General features: G+C 44.1%; 1 protein-coding gene across 1 annotated transcript; it reads left to right on the top strand.

Moving 5' to 3' along the window:
- Positions 1-447: 447 nt before the first annotated feature.
- On the top strand, positions 448-23,726 carry LOC120052642 (terminal uridylyltransferase 4-like). Its single transcript, XM_038999681.1, has 29 exons — positions 448-561; positions 1,769-2,343; positions 2,509-2,681; positions 3,580-3,696; positions 4,047-4,224; positions 5,957-6,045; positions 12,817-12,868; positions 13,248-13,317; positions 13,592-13,718; positions 14,023-14,142; positions 14,338-14,523; positions 14,885-15,059; positions 15,408-15,979; positions 16,272-16,422; positions 16,655-16,741; positions 16,873-16,976; positions 17,077-17,134; positions 17,272-17,375; positions 19,007-19,210; positions 19,377-19,454; positions 19,635-19,812; positions 19,900-19,947; positions 20,063-20,145; positions 20,396-20,511; positions 20,798-20,958; positions 21,286-21,383; positions 21,600-22,206; positions 22,549-22,725; positions 22,923-23,726. The coding sequence occupies exons 2-29, from the start codon at positions 1,857-1,859 to the stop codon at positions 23,009-23,011; spliced, it is 4,689 nt and encodes a 1,562-aa protein (XP_038855609.1). The 5' UTR covers positions 448-561; positions 1,769-1,856; the 3' UTR covers positions 23,012-23,726.
- The last annotated feature ends 333 nt before the right edge of the window (positions 23,727-24,059 follow it).

The raw sequence follows: 24,059 nt of genomic DNA, 5'->3' as shown, positions 1-24,059 counted from the left end.
CCAATCGGTACAAGTTCTTCCAGTTTAAAAGTATTTTGTAAGGCGTTCCAAGACATGGCGCAGAGTACATAAAAGCCCTTTTACCAAATTTAGTTCGGACATTTGGAACATTTAGCAGGATAAAGTCCAGCGAACGAAGAGAGTACCCACCACATTTCTGAACAATAAAAATGCCCAAATAAAAAGGTAGTAAACCCAAAATGGCTTTATAAATAAAAGTATACCAGTGACTGAGCCTACGAGTGACGAGAAGGCCAGCCAACCCTGGTATACAAAGTGCAGTGGTGCGTAAGGGTTTTGCAGTTTAAAATAAATCTCAAAGTGCCATGGTAGATGGTAGGGTATTGTTTTTTAAGCAAAGTATAAGGAAGTTATACTCCAGTCTAGTAGGTGGCGGTAATGTAACCGTTAATCCTCATCGAAGAAGACGAAGTGTGGAGAGATTAACATGGCGTCTATGGTTGCTGTGTTGATCGGGGCCGTGGATGAGAAAAACAAAATACTGAACAGGAAGATAAAGACGGTCTAGGTGCATTTGGAGCTAAAACCCTGCATATTACAGTAAGGCATTGGATATTAGTTGTAGACGTTTGACGATTTTGTCGTGCATCAGTTTTATAGAGTACCTAGTTAGTAAAACAATTGTCAATAGAAACGCTAAGGCGCTAGCGGAGATATGTCTAGTTTGCAAACTAGCTAGCCATTTATTAGCTACTTTGATTTATGTAGCTGTCGTTAGCAAAAACATTTGCTAGCTAGCTAGGAAGTCCGTGCGCGAGCTGCACGATATGTATTTGTCTCGAGCCGTTTTTAATACATTTTAGTTTGCTGCTTCTGCAGGGTGTCTAGCTGCGCGAGAAGGCCTTTTCGCGATGTGGGTTGGTTTCGTTTCTTAATAAACACAAGTGCTTCAGCCATGGTTTTGTTCAGCTAGATGCTTTTAGCAACGCGGGTGTATTTACATACACTAACGTTGCGCCGAATTGTATTGTGTTGCACTGAAAACTGTCCGCGGGAAGCCAGAAGTTAAATAAAATGTCAACTTGCCGTGCTGGTTGGACATTATGACAACTTTGAATTTGAAACAAAATATATAGTTAAAGGGATGTATTATTAAACAGACTTTCTAAACGTGGGACTATTGTAAACCCACTTCCTCTCTGCTTACGTCATGCTTACGTTATGTCAACATAAGTCCCCCACAAATTATTCCTTTTTCGTTCATGTAATAGTGCACGTGCAGGACTTTTATTTTGATATGAGGTAAGTATAGACGAACTGGGTCTACAACAGACCCACGTTTTGGAAACTGTTTAATAATACGTTCCTTTAACTAGATATTTTGTTAATCTCTGGCTTTTTGTGCAACCCAATACTATTGGGAGCAATGCTAGTGTATGTAAATGCACCGCGTTGCTAAAAGCAGCTAGTAACCAACTAACTACGCCCTTTGTTATATTGTAATAATGTGTCTTTGCAATAAACATAGCTAGTGATATTATTATTACCTTTCTCTGAACTGGTCCAACTAACCATATATTTTCCTAGCTTAGATGCACTCTTGTTTAATCAGGCCTTTGGGACTTCATTGCAGCAAAGGTTTTGCCACTGTCCACTGGCTACTCTCTCAGTTCCTCATACCAATACCTAATTACTTCAATATATGATTTGATAGTATTACTATTTAGTATATAATAATAGTTTAGGCTATTGATCTTCTAAGGTAAATGTAGGTAATGCCAACAATGAATGCATTTAATCTCTCCAGGTGTTCATTGGACTAGCTGTCTCACTAGACCCTGATCATCCTCAATACAGAGTAGCAGCTAGAGAGTGGGAGAGGACAGGATTGAGGCATGGAGGAATCACAAAGCCCATTAAAATCAGTCAAGCCCTTTCGCAACGAGGCCAAGGGAACCAAAGCTTCATCCTTTGCCAGCTCCAGGCCCCTGAAAGAGGCTCCAGCCCAGAGAGAGTGCCCCAAGTCTGCCACTGCCTGTCAGAGCAAGGAGAACATCACAACAGCCAGGGAAGACCATAAGGACCAAGGCAGTAATTGTGGGACAGGCACAGGCAGAGCCTCCACTGCCAGCCCTCAGAACCCAGGGAGAGGGAAGCCTCGTAGGCTAACTGGGAGGACCAGCTCTGGGGAGAGGGGGAAGGTGAGACTTGAAGGCCAGCAGCAGCAGAGGGGTGATGCTAGGCCCTTGTCGGTTACAGGACGCAGCCCGGCTGGTGTAGTTGGAGACCGAGACACAGGAGCCACAGGTATGGTGGCCACTTCATCTGAAGAAGGCCTTACTTTACAGACCAAGACAAGTCCATTGAAGGAGATGTCACCGGGTGAGTTATTCTATACTTTACATAGCTATAGGTTAATGTTTGAGCCATTAGCCACTACAATATGTCTCTGTTAGAGACCTCTTGTTGCTTTGCCATGGAAACTCTTCTTGTTCAAAATATTTGTTTCCTACAGCTGTTTCATATTCTGTCTGTCTGTGTTTACAGGTGAGAAGGCTGATGCTGTGGTGGGCACAGGGCAGCCTGCATTGGAGGTCACTGTGGTGGGGTCAGGGGTCAACGAGCGGGGTCAGGGTAGAAGCATGACCTCTGAGCAGAAGCTGGGTCTCAGACAGGCTGAGGAGCGCCTCTACAGAGACTACATACACAGACTGGTCAAGGTGAGGAGAGAAAATAAGTTACCTCAGTTTATCAGTTAACTGTTGTCTGTATCAGTTACTGGAATTTATGTACACAATTGCGCATTTAAGGCAACTTCAGAGGTCAAGTTAGATGTCGGTCTGATAGTGCTGAGCGATTAATCTACATTTTTTTTAAACGACTAATTGACCAACATGGTTAAATTATTTGAATTCCTTTTCGTTTTTTCTGTGAGCTCGATGTTCAGTTTCTGTAGAGATAAATCAGATTAAGCCGAACTGTGCAATGTGGTAGGGAGTTGTAGTTTCCAACAGGCCAATATTTTACATAGTTTAGCAGAGAAATGGGGTAATTAACTACAAGCATAATCCATAATCCACACGTGAGAGGGATAGAAAGCAGTTGCTTTGCGGGGTGTACCTGAAAATGCATGATCTAAGTGATTTGATATAGTTGGTAGCCTGTTCAGCAGTCATAAAAGTTGGCCTTATTTACTTTGAAGAACTAATCAAATTGTGATTTTGTCTGACAGCATAGGCAGCAGCTCTATAGAGATGAGGACGTGGAGTAAATAAGTCATCCAATGAAATATTTTATTAAAGATATGTGAATAAATTATGGCTAAGGGATAAGCAGTAATGGGCTGGTAAACTACCATCATGGGATTTCTATTAATTGTTTCATTCTGTGTTGCAGTATTCAAACCACAATGTATAGTGCATTTAATGTTTAAGTCTTATCAACTTGTAATTGGTTCATTAGAATTATCAACAGGTTAAACTGTATCAATGCTAATAGTCAACTGCTCAAGATGTAGAGTTGAGATTTACATGTCTACGGGGCAGAGGGGTGGGGCACTATCATATCATCAGTCTCTCACATGTGATTGGTTTCACTGCTCTCTCTCTGCCTCTACAGCAGTCTCCTGAATACCCTAACTTCCAGTACCTATGCAAGCTGTGTTCTGTACACATTGAGAACATACAGGGGGCACACAAACACATCAAGGAGAAAAGACACAAGAAGAACATCATGGTGAGAGAGTTAGCAACTAACTCTAAAGTTAGCAACTTTATTTAATTTGTCATAATTATCATGTTCTCCAACGATAACTGATGTGTATTGTAACTTAAAAGGGAGTCCTAGGCAGTTATTTCAATTTTTATGATATTTTAGGAGTGGAAATGTTTGAGGTGGAGCTTATTTGTGTGTATCTGTTTATTTTTCCTGTTGCTGCATCCTAAGCCTACGTCGGCCATTTTGTATCCACCCCAAACTCCAAATGCTGTCACAATTCTCCCTAGTCAATTAGATTGGGCCATTAGAGATTTGGATTCACCCTGCCTTTGTCCCTGTCCCTCTCCCCTGTGCTGTAACTGTTTTAGGATAAGCAGGAGGAGAACGAGCTACGGGCGCTGCCTGCCCCCAACCCAGCCCAGCTCGGAGCCGTTAACGCAGCCGTCCTCCGGGCGGCCAACCAACACGGCATCTCAGACCAGGACTTCCTGGTGCGACAGGAAGTGGTCGACAGGATGGAGGTGATCATCCAGCAGCACCTATCAGGTAACCAACTCTTCCTATCCTTCTGTCTCCTTCCTGTCATCTGCGCCTCTGATCTACAAAGTCTGAATGGGTGAAAGCTGTGCAACGGCAGCTAGTCTTTGTCTTGTATGTGCGTGTCCAATAATGTCCACTTCACTTTCATGCGCATGTCACGTGTGGCAGCACCTCCTTCCAGCGCTCACTCACTACTTCTACGTCCGCTCTTCCTGGACATCTATTTCTGCTGCTCAAATATTCCTGCAACAGTTTTTAATGTATAATTTAGCTGTGATGTCAAGCGGTGACGCAGTCCCTGATTAGTCATCTGTTGTTACATTTGATACATTGGAGCAGTGTAAGCAAAGTTGATACAGTGTATCAATTCATCACCTGTTAGAACCAAGAGCACATTCCAGTTTGAGGCTTTAAGTTTCACTCATGCAGTTTCAGAGTGCTAGAGAGGAAAAATGTTGCACAGCTTTGCCGACAGACATACGCGGGGCTTTACAACACAGAAAACGGCCTGTCTAGTCTAACCTATTCAAACGTATGACCTACTGTATATTACAGCGCTGATTTGCACGCATTTGATATAATTTCACAAACCATGTCAGGCTGTTTTAAACTAATCCCAGGCTGCTAATTATTGTTTTGATAACAAGCAATGTACGTGTTTTGATAACAAGCAATGTACGTGTTTGTGGGAGAGTTGTGAGGGGGAGTGTGTGTTTTGTTTTGTATGTGTGGTTAACTGAAAAGTAAAGATGGGAAAACACTGCATGAAACCATTACTGCTACAATGACATGCGTATCATTATGCATTGATATTAGGGCTGGGCGATATGGCCTGAAACTCTTCTATTAAATAAAACTTATGGGCGGTTCATAATATCAAAATAAAAAGTGTCTAAATCAGCTTTTTATGTACAATTAAAGGTCGAATATATGCCTTCCACAACCATAAGACCCACTAACAACTATTTTGATAAAATATTAAAATTATATCTGCTTTTTTGTTGTTGCAATAATCACAGATCTGGCTTTCAGGTCTATCTATAAAAATACAATTTTTGTTACATTTAACCTATTTTTAACCTAAGCTTTTCGCCTGCCTTCCCTCCTTTGGGACAACTACTCCCATTGTTAGGGCGGAGACATGAGCATCTAGTCATTATATACAAATATCTGGTGTAAATGGGAAGGTGCACACAGCACAGAAGTAGCAAAAGAGACGAGACCAAATGAGAACTAGCGGACAAACGCTCACAAAAAGAAAAAAACGTGATTCTGCATTACAGGCATTTGGAATATCGCGCAAAAACACTTTCAAATTAATTTGATATTGCCCAGCCCTAACTCATATTCCTTCCTCTCATTTCTCCTGCCAAATTACAGGTAGGCCTTTTGAAAACATTAAATTAGCCATTTTGTGCAGTATTATATTATACACTGAACAGTAAGGTTCAATTCAATGTGTTGTATTGAGTAGAAGTGGGAATATCGGTGACTGGTTTTTGTGTAGCACATCTGCAAAACATTTCGAAAAAAGGGAACAGGCGTCTGGTGAACAGGACGCTAAGGCCACTGGCATTTTTCCTAGTGGTATCGCGATACTACACGGTATCGTGATACTTGTCCTGCTATCGTATGATGAGTGAAATGTTGGTGTCATGACAACACTAGTAGGGATATTATATGATCTGAATCATGTATAATGCTGTTTAATGTATGGCTTTTGGGGTTTCTTATCCAGTTTGCTCCCTTCGGCTCTACGGCTCCTGTCTCACCCGATTTGCCTTCAAGACAAGTGACATTAACATTGACGTCACCTACCCCTCCACTGTAAGTCTGTTGTGTTCTCACCTAACCACTAATGCAAGTTATGTAAAGTGGGTGCACATCAAATTGTTGTTAGTGTAAAGACGGAACTTTGGAGTTAACAGTTACATGAGTGGTAATCAATACAGGCAAACAAAGGAAGGAGGCTATTCAAGACTATTGGGACACAGCCTTGGTTTACATCATCACCTCAATGTCAGTCTGTATCAGATGATCAGTGATTGCTCTTCGACATGATTGTCTTGGATAGGATTTAACTGATTGGGTATGCTTATTAGTTAAGAGGATCCAAGTACCTGTGAATAATAGGACTTCTAAACAGGACACATTTAACAGTGGAATGAATATGATGTGCCTCCACTTCTGCTTGCTCGTTGGGGTCTAGACCGGAGTCATTGTAAAAGCACTTTGTGACCGCTGATGTTAAAAGGGCTTTATGAATACTAGGGGTTTAATGGTTCAACAAACCCACAGTTCCGTATATTGCGGTTTTGGGGTAGCGTGAAAATGAATGCTAACAGTTACTGTCGTAAATGATTGTTTATTTAAGAAAATACAAAGTGTTGGTATACCTGATCATGAGTCAATGCCTGGCAGCACAATCAGGAGTACCAACACTTTGTATTTTCTTAAATGAAAACATGATTACTCATTAACACTAAAATAAAGTGAAATAAATGTTATCATGGCTCAGATAGTGTAGGCCTATTCTATAAAGGGGGGGGTGGTAACGAGACCCGTAACATAACTTTAGCAGATTCAAAAGCTACCTGACAATCATGGGACCACTCAAACGCTCTAGCCGGACTGAGCAAATCGGTTAATGGAGCAACAACCGCAGAGACATTTTTACAGAAACTACGGTAGTAGCCAACCATCCCTAAAAAGCGGCATAGCTCTCGTCTGGTGGTAGGTGCGGGGAATGCTGTTATAGCCAAGAACTTGGCATCAACAGGGTGCACCTGTCCATGGCCGACCTCTTTGCCGAGATAGGTAACAGTAGCCTTCCCCAAACTCGCACTTTGCCAAGTTCAGGGTTAGAGAAGCAGCTGCCAAACGTTCACATACTACCCTTAGAGAGTTAACATGATTTGACCACTCAGACGAATAAATTACTAGCTCATCAAGGTATGCACTACAATTGGGAACGCCAGCTAATACATAGTTAACCAGTCGTTGGAAAGTGGCTGGTGCATTCCACATCCCAAAAGCCATGACTGAGTACTGTAGGAAGTTGTCTGGGGTCACAAAGGCAGAAATCTCAGAAGCACGTGAGGTTAATGGAACCTGCCAGTAACCTTTTAAGAGGTCCAACTTAGTTACATACTTAGCAGCACCAATAGTGTCGATACAGTCATCCGGTCTGTGTAACGGGAACGAATCTGGCATTGTGACAGAATTTACCTTTCGATAATCCGTACATAACCTGGACGTACCATCAGGTTTAGGAACCAGAATGCAAGGAGAACTCCAAGGGCTTGAACTTTGCGTAGCCAGGTCATTCAACAAATCTCACTTCATCCCTCATTATCTTCCGCTTAGAAGCGTTAACACGATATGGGTGTTGCTTGATAGGGGCAGCATTTCCAACATTAATGTCATGTTCCAACACGTTTGTGCGAGTAGGAAAGTCATTAAAGAGACATGGAAAACTGTGTAGCAGCCTCACAATATCGTCGGCCTGTCCGTCCATTAAATGAACCAGACCTGACTGGAGAGACAGCAGCATTTCTGAGTTGGGCAATCTAACGCACTGCTGCTGAGTATTGCGTAACTCTAATCCATCTCCATCAACATCATTAATATGACAGTCCGCTATCATAGCAGTAGAAGCAGAGGAGACAGCAGTACCTTCCTCAGTTTAAAAACAATCTAACTGGGTGATGGGTCGGTCGGGTGTGGTATGCTTTCAACATGTTAATGTGGCACACACGAGATTGGCGTTTTCTATCAGGAGTTTGAAGCACATAGTCAGTTTCACTTAATTTCTTTTCAATTAAATAAGGACCAGAGAAACGAGCTGACAGTCAAGATCCTGGAACAGGCAATAACACCAGTACTTGGTCACCTGGCTGTAGTGGATGAGAAACAGCCTGTTTATCATAGTGTCTTTTCATACTCCACTGTGAGGAACACAGAGCTTCCTTTGCGAGAGCACAGGCTTGGTGTAGGCGCTCACGAAAGCGACTAACGTAGTCCAACACATTCTCATCTCCTGTACACAACTCTTGGGACAAAAACTGTTCTTTAAGGACTTTCATTGGTCCTCTCACTGTGTGACCAAACACTAGTTCAGCCGGGCTGAAACCTAGGGACTCCTGCACAGTTTCACGATCAGCAAACAAAACTAGGGGAACTCCCTCATCCCAATCTTTCTCAGATTCCAATCAACATTTACGTAGCATAGACTTCAGTGTCTGATGCCATCGTTCAAGCGCACCCTGAGACTCTGGGTGATATGCACTTGCCACCCGGTGCGTAATTGACAAGGATTTTAACACCTGCTTGAAGAGCTTTGATAGAAAATTGGTACCTTGATCACTTTGTACCACCTTAATTAAATTCTTCACGACATTCAGGTTACCTAAGGCTTCACTCACTACCGGAGCAGTAATCCTTCGCAGAGGAATGGCCTAGGGGTATCTTGTTGCCATATACATAATCGTTAACAAAAACTGGTTACCCGATTTTGTCTTCGGTAATGGTCCAACACAATCAACCACCACATGTTCGAATGGTTCACCTATGACGGGTATTGGACAAAGAGGAGCGGGAGGAATAACCTGATTTTGGTTTTCCTGTTATCTGACGTGTGGCATGTCCGACAACTGAGCCACATCTTGTTTTAAACCTGGCCAAAAGAAATGTCGAAGGATCCGATCATAAGTTTTTGTGATTCCTAAATGACCAGACCACTGGTGATCATGAGCAAGGGATAACACATTTTGTCGAAAGGCTGTAGGAATCACTATTTGGTAAACAGCATTCCAATCTCCGCCCGCGTCAACACGGGATGTCCATTTACGCATGAGGAGATTACCATCAATGAAGTAAGCCACGTTCTTCTTCATATCTTCCAATGAGACAACACTAGAAAAACATTTAGCAAGCTTGTCAACCTTTTGGTTAGCAATCAGCTGCTCACGAGTGACTGGTAACTGTATTGCATCAGCAATAAGTTCAACATACTTCGATTCTTCCCTGGGCTGTTTGTCAGAGGTGATCAGCTTCCCAGAGGTAGCACACAACCCATCATCTTGATCAAACTCTTTGAACAGAACAGTGTTCGACAAATCTATCACATCACCCACTTGTCGTGCCTGAGCACGAGTGACAGCACAAGCGGGGAACACATGTGGATAACTCTGTGCCAGCTCTTTAGAGAGAGTGGTCACTTATCCAATACTTCTAATACGGGGATTACCTCCGGCAATATCGTTACCCATTATAAAGGTCACACCTTTTACTGGCAACATAGGACGTACCCCCACTGAATATTCCACTGATTAACTCAGTGTACTTTCACAAAGTGCAATGGCACAAAACCCATTTCAATACCCTGAACTAACACACTGGAACCACAGTATGTATCGTCGGATAAGGGCACCACATCAGACAATATAAACGACTGCGCCGCACCAGTATCTCTAAGGATTTTAACCGGACGCTGAGACGCTTCGTTAGGGACACAAACCCCTCAAATGAACGGTTCATAACAGCGGTCGGGGACTGAGACTTTCAAACTACAGTTACCCTGAGGCACCTGTTTCGTTTCAGACCTCACAACCGTACGAATTAGACCAACACCTGTTGGCGGCTTGGCACGAAGAGGCATCCCTTGTTTGCGTTTTAGCAGGAAGCAATCATTAATCATATGTCCCACCTTAAGACAATAGAAACAGGGACGCTCATTTTTCTGGCGTGCTTGATATACGACTGGTGGCCGACTAGGACTAAAAGTAGGCAATTCAGTGGCTTTACTCTCAGTATGAGCCGAAAACACGCTCTTGTGGGTCAACAAATTCGATCGGCCAACATAGACGCTTCTGACAGTTGTTCGTTTAGGTAAACTACAATGCGTTCGGGTAAGCAATTTTTAAACTCTTCCAACAAGATTAACTCCCGGAGAGAGTTGAAATCAGTTACCTTGCTAGCAGCATGCCATTTATCAAACAGATTTCCCTTGTCTCTAGCAAATTCCACATAAGTCTTACTAGAAGACTTCTTATGAGACCTAAATCTCTGTCGGTATGCCTCAGGCACAAGCTCATAGGCGCGAAGAACAGTAGCTTTGACCACCTCATAATTCAAACTGTCTTCAAGAGGTAGAGCTGACAACCTATTGGGCTTTACCAGTTCATTTACACTGAAGTAATAGGCACCATACCTCTTCAGGCCATTTGAATGCTACGGCTATACATTCAAAAACACAAAAATAGGAGTCAACCTCTGAACAAAGGTACTAAGGCAATCTGCCTACTAATGTCAAAAGTGTTGGAAGCTCCAGTGAGTGAGGACGACTCACTAACAGTCACAGCAGGAACAAAGGCTAGCCTCGCTGTCTATGCCTCCAGTTCCATCTGGCGCATTTTGAACTCCATCTGCCGCTGGTCTCTTTCTTTTTCTGCCTCCATTTTACACATCTCCAACTGGAGAGTCTCCCGCCTAATTTGGGCTCTCTCTTCCACCTCCATTTGGAACTGTATTGAACGGCCATCCCTCCTGGCATCACCGGTTGACTGTGGGGAGAGTGGATCAAAATGGGGCAATGTGGCTGGAGTTCTAGCCTCGCCCTCGTTCTCAGACACCGACAGGCTTACAGGAGCAGCAACATCCTCTACAGGCGTAGTAGACTCAGGCAGCGGTAATACAAGCACCTGCTCTTCCAACAAAACATTTAACACTAGCTGTTTAACCTCCGCCTTAACTACACTCTGCGGAATCGATACAGAATAATGGCCAGCCAAGGTCTGTAAATCAACTCTACGACATTTGTCAAAAACCTCCCACGAAGGGTTATCCAAAAAGGATTTCAAATCAAAAGTAGCCATCTTGAACTACTACACAAGAGCCAACAAATAGCAAACACTAATGATACATCAGCTATGACGCTCAACACTGAACTATACCACTATAACAATCTGCACGGGTTTCAGTAATGACAGATCCCACACGAGTCCCCACTTATGTTACAAATCCCTTTGGCCCGACAGTCTAGGGGGGATGGTAACGAGACCCGTAACAACTCCTGCAAAGTATAATAGTGAAAACGTAACCGTGAGAACGAAAAACAACAGACAACTAAATTACCGTCAAACACTCACGGTTTATTTGGTAAACACACGGTAAAGGGGGGGCAGGAAAAGGGGCTGAGTTGGACCCAAGGAAATAAACAAATATCCAAAAACACCACTAAGCTAGACTAGCCTACTTCAATACAGCTAACTAACTAACCAACCAAAAATACAGTGGGTGGTCCGCCCAGGTCTAACTAGTGTTCTTAGACAAAGTATTCCTACGGGTAGTGTATGCCCATGGGCGACTTGTCTTGGTACCCCCTTTTCCCACCATCAAACAAACACCATACTCACAGGGTAACGGACAAAGTGACATGTAGTTGCACAAACAAGAGATCTACAGAGAGATTGAGCTCCAGAGAGAACAACTGAATGGGTTTTTAAACCAAGGGAAAGGGGTTGTGATTGGGTAATGGAAACAGGAGTAGGTGTGTCTTCTGATTGATGACTGATTGGGGAATGATTATTGCCACCTGTGAGGGGAGAAGGAGAGAAAAGAAATGCACACACACAGGTTACACTCACAGGATACCTGTATCCGTAACAGTAACAAAATGTGGAAAAAGTCAAGTGGTCTGAATACTTTCCGAATGCACTGTACTTCTCAGTTCCCACTCCGGGGGTAATGTGCTGTAGCTGTTAAGTAGCTCTCTTTAGCCATGGAGGTCCATCCATTTGTAGTAAGCGCAACACAGAGTTTATTGGCCAATTCATTGACAACTTTTGCTTTAGCTTGCTTATATAGAGTACTTCCTGTTTGCTGAAATGGGTGCGAGAGGGCGAAGTTCATAACGTGGCTCGAGGGGCTTTCACCAGGGGCCGAAACGGCTATTCTTAACCACCGAGAACTGTCACATCCGCGACTATAAACATCACTCTTGTAATTTATTTGGCCCTGGCCAGAATCAGCTGCGAAGGGCTGCTTGAATGCAGTTTCCGCCTTGCTCCGGTGGTATGAATTCTGGGGTGATGTCAGCGTAATGTGTCTACATGTTTGAGGTGTTGGCAGCTGCGTATGCTATTCTTGTTGAGCAGTGGCGGCATACTCTCTCTATCCATCGCCGTTGTAATCTACTGGGAAGCCAATATGTTCCCAAACTGGAGATTTAAACGGTGATGTAGAATCCTCCTGTTTTATCGACCCCAGAATTTTGATTAGAATCCTCCTGGTTTATCGACCTCAGAATTTTGATTACAACTTGTGCATAGGCTCTAGTTTTAACGGAAATAGCCTGCAATGTTTTATTTCAGCCCAGATTTACTTGCGGCTTACAACGTAGCGTCGGCATAGCCTATAGGTCTAGTGTTTAAATGCTGCATATATTTTTTTTTTTATGTATTCATTCGGGTTCACAGTGCGGACCGATCCGAGTTCACCAAATTGACACCCCTAATGAATGCATTTGATTGAATTTGATATGATCAACTTTGATGCCGACCCTGACTAACAAATGTCATGCTGTTGTTGTCTCTCCAGATGACCCAACCAGATGTGCTGATACTAGTACTGGAAATCCTGAACAGCAGCAGTGAGTGTTGAACAGCCCTGCATGAATAAACCCTGTCAGTGTAGAGAGCGACTGTAGATTCAGCATAAGGAGGATTGTGTTGTGGCACCAGAGAGAGTCAGTGAGCCCTTTGTTCCAGCCCACAGGCCAGAGCAGGGAAGAGTAGAGCTGTACTGAGTTCTGTGTTAGACTGGAGAGTCCATATTAACCTCCTTGAATGAAGAATAGTGTTATGAAAAGAGAACATTTATAGAAAACCTGATAACTAATGCACGTTAGTTTTAATGCAACCCCTCTTTTTCAGAAGTTACAGTATGTCAATTGGGGAGCCAGCCAGGAGATAATGTTGTTGTCTTTGAGTTTGGGAGCAGTCAAAGAACGTTCACCTTTCTCTTTCCAGCTGAATATTCTGAGGTGGAGTCTGACTTTCACGCCAAAGTTCCGGTCGTGTTTTGCAGAGATGTCAACAGGTCAGTGGAATGTCAACTCTACTGCTTTCTATTAGCTCTACTTTTATCTATTTACAACATACTACTGTTTGAAATATCCTCTGAGTTACTGGTTACTGGATGGTTTTCATTCCTGGGCACATTATAGCAATACATTTTTCAACAGAAAACAAATTATTATTTTATTTTTATTTATTTTTTGACAAGTTCAGGTAGCCCCTCTCTGTTTCAGTCAGTTTTCTTCCGTTTAGTGCCTAATGAATACAACCCTGATGAGTTTGTTGTATCTCCACAGTAGGTTGTTGTGCAAGGTAAGTGCAGGTAATGACGTAGCCTGCCTCACTACCAACCACCTGGCTGCCCTGGCTAGACTGGAACCCAGACTGGTGCCTCTGGTCCTGGCCTTCCGCCTCTGGGCTAAGGTAAGGCTGGCCTGGGGGACATTCTCTTTAATGGATAGTATGCCATCATATGATGTAAATGTTATCTATCTAGTGCTTTTGATAGTTACACTTTTCAAATGTTCAGGCCTTTGCTGACTAAACCTAAACCTTTTCATGCCAACAATTCTTAAAGTTTACTGTATTTGTCTGTGGGTTTCATTGTAATGAGTCAATGATATGATGGCTCGACATACCTTTGCATACTGTAGCTTTAGTTGTTTTGATGACACCAACAGCCCCTGACCAGAGACAATTATATATTTGGTTGTTTCTGTTCCTCTAGTTGTGCCACATTGACTGCCAGGCGGAAGGGGGTATCCCCTCCTATTCCTTCTCTCTCATGGTCATCTTCTTCCTCCAACAACGCAGGGAGCCCATCCTCCCTGTCTACTTCGGCTACTGGGTAGGTGACACCACAGAAATATAATAACTAGAGTGGACATCGTTCTCTTTGTCACGCTTTTGATCATTTTAATAGAACTGGTCACCATTATGACAGGCACATTTGAAGGTAAAAAATTACATTCAAGTGACAAGTCATAACATGTTGCTGGCTTTTCTGTTGTTGATAGCTAAGCTATGTTGTGTTCTGTTTCAGATTGAAGGCTTTGACGTGAAGCATGTGGACGAGTACCATCTGACGGGGATAGAGATGGATATATTTGTGGGGTGGGAGCACAGACCCCCCAGTACAGAGGGACGCGGGGACGGCAGGGGGGAAGGACGGAAGACCAAGCCTGAGCAAAAGAAACCTGATGTGAAGAACCGGCATGTAGCGGGGATGGTGAGTAGTCCGGGAGGGGTGGGATTTAGTCCCAAAAGCGGGGCTCTGCAAACAGCACACGCACACTAAGGTCGAGTTCTGATTTTCTCCACTTTTCCCAAAAAGTGTACACTTGCTCACTCCCCCCTTTATGGATTTATTAGATTGTTTTTCATGAGCTAGCCGGAGAGAAATCTGACACCAGTCTATTGGTAACACTTAATGACAACTTTTACAAGTACACAATCCATGAAGGGAAGTGAACGAGGAGAGAATGTGACCGTTACTATGGCTTTCAAGAATCAGAATCTTTTTCATGGAGCTTCCTGAACTAAGCCTATGTCACTGACATAGTGTATTTCCCTCTCTCTGTCCCTCCCAGACGCGTCTATCCCTGGACCTGGGTAAGGGTGTGTCCCTGGGCCAGCTGTGGCTGGAGCTGCTGAGGTTCTACACGCTGGAGTTCGCCCTGGAGGAACACATCATCAGCATCCGCCTCAAAGAACTTCTCTCTCGAGAGATGAAGAACTGGCCCCGACGCAGGCTGGCCATCGAGGGTAAGTGACAGAGAGGGGGAGGGGGAGGGGAGAGACCGCGGAATGGGGGTGTATTCGGAGAGGTGAAACGATAGAAACGTACTGAATAGAGCTGACATGATCATTGTATTCTACATGACAATCAGGTTTGTTCTACACAATACATTTTTATGTGTGACTAGCTCCCCTCCTTTGTTACCTATTTTGTCATTACTATTTGTCTCCCTCAATGAGCCTGCTGAAGTACCAGGGGTTAATAGGTTGGGGTTGGAAAGGTCAGAAGGACCTCTTATTTTTAGATTTCTCAGTGAGTTTCTACACCCCACTACCACCTTTCAAGTCGTCATCCTCCATTTCCTCTTCTCTCAGATCCGTTTGCCCTGAAGAGGAACGTTGCACGCAGCCTCAACAGTCAGATGGTCTTTGAGTACATCCAGGAGCGCTTCCGCACCGCCTACAAATACTTTGCCTGCCCGCAGAGCAAGGACCGAAACACCGTGGAGCAGCAGAGAGGCAAGAATACAACCAAACATGGGGGCATGAAACGGGAGGAAGGCGAAAGAAAGGGTGGAGAAGAGGGGTCTGAGAAGAGTGGAGGTAGACAGGGTGATGGGAATGAAGGGAAAAGTCAGAGCTCTGAGACAGGTCAGAAGGAGGATGGTGAGAGTGATGGAGAGGAACGAGCTGAGCGGACTCAGGAGAAGGAGGAGAGGGCATTGAATGGCGGGCTTATGGACTTGGTCCTTAGTGGGGGGGGTACTTCAACGGATGGGGCTATAGCGGAGCCTGGCACCACTCTGGAGCCTTCCTCCGCCTCAACCCATAACGGCCTACTGGATGGGGATGAAGAGGAGGAGAACCATGTGTCGGAGAAGCAGGGACATATTGCACCAGAGGACCTGCACTATATCTTTGACAGAATGATCTTCACTGGCGGAAAGGTAACACACAACTCCTGTGATACGTTACTCATCAAACTTGTTTTCCAATGGACAATGTAAATTCTATAACTGATTTGACAGCACATTTTGTATATCTTTATGTAAGTTCCAGAACTCCTTTGCCATAATTGTAATAGTTTGACTCATGGATTTGGCTTAACGTTTATGAAAAAGCAGGTCTTTACCATAGTTTTCAGGTATTATCTTAATGCGTTTCTGGTCATTTGGATGTTCACAGGTTCTGCTTTCCAACAGGTCAATCCTCTTTATTATTTGATTCTCCCCCCTGCAGCCTCCTACAGTCGTGTGCAGCACATGTAAGAGAGATGGCCATCTGAAGGACGAGTGTCCTGAGGACTTCAAGAAGATCGAGCTCAAACCGCTGCCCCCCATGACCGACCGCTTCAGAGACATCCTGGATGGCCTTTGTAGACTCTGCTACCGTAAGTCATCCGCTGTTCAACATTCTCGTGCCATCTTGAAAGGAGTTTGAGTGATTTTTGTCCAGATTTTGTCCGAGCATATCGTCTATATTATGGAGCGAAGACGGGCGTCTTTAACCACACACTGTTAAAAACAGTATATATACTTAAATAACACACACAGGAATACTCAAGCACGCTAAATATAATTTTTATTTTCCTGTTTTTTGTTAACTGTCTGTTGTGTTTGTAGACGAGCTGTCCCCTTCCCCTGGAGAGCAGCAGAAGAGAGAGCAGATCCTGGGTAGTCTGGAGAGGTTCATACAAAAGGAGTACAATGGTACGTACAGATAACAACTGAGTTGCATATGTAACAGCTGAGAACACTAGTGTAAAGGAATACGGAGCTTCCTTATACAATGTTACCACTTCAGTGTGGTATTATAAAACATCTATGATATCATTCTACAGACAAGGCCCAGCTGTGTTTGTTTGGCTCCTCCAAGAACGGCTTTGGTTTCCGTGACAGCGACCTGGACATCTGTATGACCCTGGAGGGCCATGATACAGCAGAGGTACATTCACTCACTGGACCGTCACCCATTTTGACATTCTTTGTCTGATCTCATCTCCCTAGTCATTCTGAGATGTAAATATGTCTACCTCTACCAACAGAATTTGAACTGCAAAGAGATCATCGAAGGCCTAGCCAAGGTGCTAAAGAAACACACAGGTAAGAGACCAGTTCGTCCACAGCACATTACATTGACTCCTTTCAGAATGCAAGGTTTGACTGCTTACTATGAGTACAGAGTAGACAGTCATATTTTGTGACTTGGTGATTGATTAACCTGTGTTTTCTCATGTCAGGTCTGAGGAACATCCTGCCTATCACAACAGCCAAAGTGCCTATTGTGAAGTTTGAACACAGACAGAGCGGACTGGAGGCAGACATAAGCCTCTACAACACTCTGGTGAGTAAACGGACTGGTAAGGGTCAGTCACTGGCTATCCCTGGACCTGGGTAAGGGTCCTTTTGTAACTCAAGCTAAGTTGCTATTATCTACATTATTGCTTACTAGCTTAACATCCGGTGAAATTGCAGAGTGCGAAATTCAAAAATACCAAATTCAAATATTTAACATTCTTGAAAATATATGTGTTATACATCAAAATTAAGCTTAACTGCCTCCCGGGTGGCGCAGTGGTCTAGGGCTGCGCCACCAGAGTCTCTGGGTTCGCGCCCAGGCTCTGTCGCAGCCGGCCGCGACCGGGAGGTCCGTGGGGCGACGCACAATTGGCATAGCGTCGTCCGGGTTAGGGAGGGTTTGGCCGGTAGGGATATCCTTGTCTCATCGCGCTCCAGCGACTCCTGTGGCGGGCCGGGCGCAGTGCGCGCTAACCAAGGGGGCCAGGTACACGGTGTTTCCTCCGACACATTGGTGCGGCTGGCTTCCGGGTTAGAGGCGCGCTGTGTTAAGAAGCAGTGCGGCTTGGTTGGGTTGTGCTTCGGAGGACGCATGGCTTTCGACCTTCGTCTCTCCCGAGCCCGTACGGGAGTTGTAGCGATGAGACAAGATAGTAATTACTAGCGATTGGATACCACGAAAATTGGGGAGAAAATGGGATAAAATTAAAAAAAAAAAAATTAAGCTTAACTTCTTGTTAATCCAGCCGCTGTGTCAGATTTCAAAAAAACTTTACGGCGAAAGCAAACCATGCGATTATCTGAGGACAGCGCCCCGCATACAAACACATGAAAATCATATTTCAACCAGGCAGGTGCGCCACAAAAGTCAGAAATAGCGATATAATTCATTCCTTACCTTTGAAGATCTTCTTCTGTTGGCACTCCAAAATGTTCCAGAAACATCACAAATGGTCCTTTTGTTCGATAATGTCTTTCTTTATGTCCCAAAAATGTCCATTTATTTGGCGCGTTTGATTCAGAAATACACCGGTTTCAACTCGCCCAACATGCCTACAAAGTATCTAATAAGTTACTTGTAAACATGGTCCAAACATTTCAAACAACGTTTCTAATCCAACCTCCGGTACCCTAAATCGTAAATAATCGATAAATTCCCGGATAAAAACAACGTGAAGCGCGCTCCAGTTCACGCCCATCAAAACAGTAGAGTCCACCTGGAGTGACACTTACAATGAATAGCACTACTTCTTCATTTCTCAAAAGAAAAACATTGAACAATTTCTAAAGACTGTTGACATCTAGTGGAAGCCATAAGAACTGCAACCAGGTTCCTAATAATAACGGTATCCCATAGAAAACAAATGGAAAATCCTATGACCTCAAAAAAGAATTCCCCTGGATGGTTTGTCCTTGGGTTTTCGCCTGCCATATCAGTTTTGTTATACTCACAGACATTACTTTAACAGTTTTAGAAACTTTAGAATGTTTTCTATCCAAATCTACCATATCATATCTATTATATCCATATCCTAGTTTCTGGGCCTAAGTAACAGGCAGTTTACTTTGGGCATTCTTTCCATCCGGAGGTGAAAATACTGCCCCCTACCCAAGAGAGGTTAAACAATTAAATGCATGCATCTGTATGGATTCATTGGCATCTATCCTCTCTTCCAGGCTCAACACAACACCAGAATGCTGGCTACCTACGCTACCCTAGACCCTCGCGTGCAGTTCCTGGGATACACCATGAAGGTATTTGCGAAGCGCTGTGACATAGGTGACGCGTCCAGAGGAAGTCTGTCATCCTATGCCTACATCCTCATGGTGCTCTACTTCCTGCAGCAGAGACAGCCCCCTGTCATCCCTGTTCTTCAAGAGGTACTGTTCACTGAACCTCTGTTAACCCTTTTACAACCCCAAAGTGGTTACTGTTATAGCTTGTCTGTATGGACGTAGCCCACACCAACAGAACATGCTGAAAGACTTTTGTAAAAGCAATTATAAAAAACTTAAGGAAATAACCCAATGTTGATCTTTTTCTTAGGTCTTTGATGGACATTCTGTACCGCAGAGGATAGTGGATGGTTGGAATGCCTTCTTCTTTGATGACATTGAGGAACTGGTGAGTTGTTTGGTCATCAACACTACTGAATGTAACATCCTACATGTCTGCTTTTCCTAAATTATGACCTTGAATAAGCTTTTCTTTTTTTTTTTATTGCTTACTAGTCATTGTAGTCAAAAGCGTTCTCGAAAAGTTCTGAATATAATAAAGCTCACTATCAGTTGACGTCCCGCGTAGCGTCAGCGTCTGCCAGAGCTTCCGCAGAACCGTGAGACTGTGGGGGAGCTGTGGCTGGGCCTGCTCAGGTTCTACACTGAAGAGTTTGACTTTAAGGAGCACGTCATCAGCATCCGCCAGAGGAAACGGCTCACCACCTTCGAGAAGCAGTGGACCTCCAAGTGCATCGCCATCGAAGGTAGTGAAACTATCCTTCTCAGTCACATGGTTGTGATGATGAAAGGACCAATTTGATCACCGATGACTGACTTTTTGTTTTCCTTAGATCCCTTCGACTTGAATCACAATCTTGGTGCTGGAGTTTCTCGCAAAAGTAAGTGAACTATGTCTCCTAAAGTAATCCTTAGGAGGCCAATTCTGTGTTGTCTCTAGTATTTCAGTGATCATGGTCCCTAACACACCCCCCCTCTCTCTCTCTCTCACCTCAGTGACTAACTTCATCATGAAGGCCTTTATCAATGGCAGGAAGCTGTTTGGTACTCCTTTCTACCCCCAGCCTGGCATAGAGGCGGTATGACACACATTAGATATAGGACTGTATTAACAGAGTGTTAGAGTATGGTATAGGTTCATTTTTGCCTTTTTTAAATGATAATGAGTTAGAGTGGGACCTGATCCAAGATCGGCACTCTGAAACACGTTATAAGTATGGGCATTGTTGCCCTGACACTGAGTTGCATTTATGAACACATATCAAATGATTCCATTTGTCTAAGGAAAATCTGTTTTCATGTCTAACAATGTTTTCTTCTGTGGTACAGAACTACTTCTTTGACTCCAAGGTGCTCACGGACGGGGAACTTGCACCTAATGACAGGTGCTGTCGGATCTGTGGCAAGATCGGTCATTACATGAAGGACTGCCCCAAAAGACGCAGGTACACAGGGAGAGAACATCAGTGAGTTTTTTTGGAACCCGTGTGTGTGTGTGTGTGTGTGTGTGTGCAGACCTGGGTTCAAATACTATTTAAAACATTTTCAATACTTTGAGCGTTTGCTTTAGCCTGCTTGCAGTGCCAGGTGTCAAAGGTTTGCACTTTTGTCTGTTGGTTCTATTGCAACAGGCATAGTATATATTATTTGAACCTATGTTGGGTGGTGGCTCCGTGTTTGATTGAACTAATCCTCTGTTTCTGTGCGTGTGTGTGTCTTTTGTCCAAAAAGGGGGATGAAGAAGAAGGAGAACGGAAAAGAGGAGGATGTCAAGGATGGAGACGATCATGAGCCACGGGAGCGTCGCTGTTTCCAGTGTGGTGAAATTGGTCATGTACGGCGGGACTGCCCAGAGTACCGCCACCTTAGACAGAAAGCCGCAGGGGGACCAGGTACACACACACACCTCAATTTATTTATACTACTTTTTTATGTGTGCAGGCGATGTAATGTATATTAACTGATACCAAAGAAAATACTGTACCAAGTTTGACTGTGATTGTTTTTTAGAAGCTCAACTTTATTTGAGTGGTCCACAATGTTTTTTATTTATTTATTATCTGAGCTAGTGGATCACAGCAAGAGTATTTACCAGCTATGTATACAGTAACTAATTCATGATTGAAGACCTGTATTTTGTCATTACTAGTACTGCCCAGCACAGGGCAGCAGTGGCACAGAGTGATGTATGTGGTGGTTGGTTTCTCTGTTTCCTCCAGTTTCCCACATAGTGCGAGCCATGGTAAGCTCCCAGTCCATCCCCATCCCCCAACCTCCCCAGGACCTCCCTGGACGCACCAGACAACCTTCCGAATGTGTGAGTACAACAGGGAATTGTCTCTCTCTCCCTTAGCCACCATAACCATGTTCAAATGTAATGCATTGAGTACTGTTGCAGCTAGCTTCTTTATCTATCAATAATTGTATGTATGTATGTATGATACATTTTTATTGATTTATTTTTTTCTGTCTTTCCCACTACCTCCTGCTCCCTTGCTGTCTCTCCAACTCTGCTCTCTCGGTCTCTGTCCAGTCTGATTCCCGCCAGACTCCGCCCTATTCCCCTCAGCCCACCCTGTTCTCCCAGGGTTCTAGCCAATCCTCCAGCTCCCCCCAGCCCTCCTCCTCCAAGACCTCCATCTCCGCTGGAGAGGGACCGCACAAGCAGCCCCAACATCCCCAGGTTCCCCTCTCTCTCTTTAGCTTCCCTCTCTCCCACCCAAGCCAGTACCACCACCCTGGAGCTCTCACTGCTCTGGGGCTACTGCCGTCCCACCACAACCAGCACCAATCACACCTGTCCCAGGGGCACCAGGCCCATCACCAACCTCACCACCCCTCCACCTCCTGGCCCATCCATGGCCCGGTCCTCCAGACCTCCAGTGGCCCCGAAGGGCCCTCCCCGCCCGGCCTAAAATTCCCCTTGCGCCAGGCCCCCGGGCAAGGGAATGGGAACACAGGCCCAGGGGGGTCGCCGGTGGGTGGCAGCCCCATGAACCTCAATGACCCCAGCATCATCTTCGCCCAGCCGGCGGGGAGGCCCATGGGCTTGGGAAGAGGGCCGGGACTGGACGGGCACTGGCACAACCACCTGGCACAGCAAGGGGCACTGGTGGCTAATGGCACTGTGGGCAAGTCAGGTACACACTGGGTGGCACTGTCTGTCTGTGTTAGGTCTGACTGTCTGTGTCAGTCTGTCCACGTCTTTGTTTATTTGTCTGACTGTGGTCAGATTCTGTCCTTGTTCCGGGAGTCTTTAGCAGTAACTGTCTGTTTCCCTGTTAACGGTGCTGATTGTGTGGTCAGGTAAGAGACACCAGTGGTTTTGGCTACACACTTAATTTACTGTTCTCACAAACTGGTGCTAGGACAGAAGGATATTATCTAATTATTGTAGTTGGCTTAGTTTGTTTTAAATTCCAAGGATGTTTTACTGTACCGAATTTGAAGACCTCTCCATCCATTCCTCCCTCCCCCTGCAGATCCGGGCTACCAGACCCAGTTCGGGGGTGTGAGTCAGCAGGGCTCTAGGAATTGGGAGCACAGCAACGTAGCCCACTACTCCCAGTCCCCATCCTGGCCCTACCGCATGCCACAGAAATTCATCCAGCAGGGCAACGGGTGCCACCCACAACCCGGCAAGCCCATCATGTCCCAAAGTAAGAGGCTCAGAAAGCGAGAGGAGAGAGAGAGCGAGAGACAGACACAGGGTCAAGAGATGTACTGCTAGGATGCCACCTCTCATTTAGTATACTTTTTTACTAAATGTAATCTAAATAATTTACCCCTTCAATCTTAGAAAAATGCCCCTACAGCAGTTAACTTTACTTCCTTGTTTGTCTTGGCTCCGCCCCAGGTTCTGTGGTGCACCCCAGTCAGCATTTCCCGCTCCTCCCCCACGGACGACGACATGTCAACCTCAATTACATCCAACAGAAGAAATGAACTTTGAATTCTAAACTCTGCTCCCATAGCATATCCATTCAGTTAGGTTTTATGGTCCTTCACCATGACAAAACAAAAACGATGTAATCGAAATTTGCATCATTTGGTCACAATACTTTTTAGATGAATTTTATCATTTTTGTACAGTAAAAAAAAAAAAAATGGGTTCCTTACATTGATTTGTGATACAAATGCCATATTTTAATACCCCCATTTTTGAAGGGGTCCAAAAAGTGTTTATTTTATCGTGTAAAGGAAGTAGGTAAAAATATTAGCTGTATTCATACTTTGCTTGCTTAAGGATAAAAGCTTTGAATAGATATTTGAAAAATATATATATATATATATCATGCCCACCCCTATCAGATAGTTACAGTGCCTTTAGAAAGTACTCATACCCCCTGACTTATTCCACATTTTGTTGTTACAGCCTGAATTGAAAATGGATTCAATTGTTATCTACACACAATACCCCATAATGACAAAGTGAAAACATGTTTGTAGAAATATTTTGCATATTTTATAGAAAATGAAATGCATGCATCAAATAAGTATTCACACCCCTGACTCAATACTTCCACACCTGGATTGTGTAACATTTGCCCATTGTTGTTAAAAAAATCCTCAAGCTCTGTCAAATTGGTTGTTGATCACTGCTAGACAACCATTTTCAGGTCTTGCCATAGATTTATGTCAAAACTGTAATTTGGTCACTCAGGAACATTCACTGTCGTCTTGGTAAGCAACTCCAGTGTAGATTTGTCCTTGTGTTTTAGGTTATTGTTCTGCTGAAAGGTGAATTCATCTCCCAGTGTCTGGTGGAAAGCAGACTGAACTAGGTTTTCCGCTAGGATTTTGCCTCTGCTTAGTTTCGTAGTGTTGATTACTATCCGAAAAAACTCCCCAGTCCTTAACGATTACAAGCATACCCATAACATGATGCTGCCACCACTATGCTTGAAAATTTGGTTGTTTTGGATTTGCCCCAAACATAACACTTTTCTTTCAGGACCACAAGTTAATTGCTTAGCCACTTTTTTTTGCAGTA

The sequence above is a fragment of the Salvelinus namaycush genome, chromosome 8 (assembly GCF_016432855.1).
Source record: "Salvelinus namaycush isolate Seneca chromosome 8, SaNama_1.0, whole genome shotgun sequence".
Classification (NCBI taxonomy): Eukaryota; Metazoa; Chordata; class Actinopteri; order Salmoniformes; family Salmonidae; genus Salvelinus; species Salvelinus namaycush.
The sequence above is the reverse complement of the archived record's forward strand: the minus strand, read 5'-3'. Positions and strand labels throughout refer to the sequence as shown.

Coding starts and splice junctions, on each gene's coding strand:
- LOC120052642 (XM_038999681.1), top strand. CDS start 1,857: ATGGAGGAATCACAAAGCCCATTAAAATCAGTCAAGCCCTTTCGCAAC. Junction 14,143..14,337: donor CTGTCTACTTCGGCTACTGG/GTAGGTGACACC, acceptor GTTCTGTTTCAG/ATTGAAGGCTTTGACGTGAA. Junction 19,211..19,376: donor TCATCCCTGTTCTTCAAGAG/GTACTGTTCACT, acceptor TCTTTTTCTTAG/GTCTTTGATGGACATTCTGT.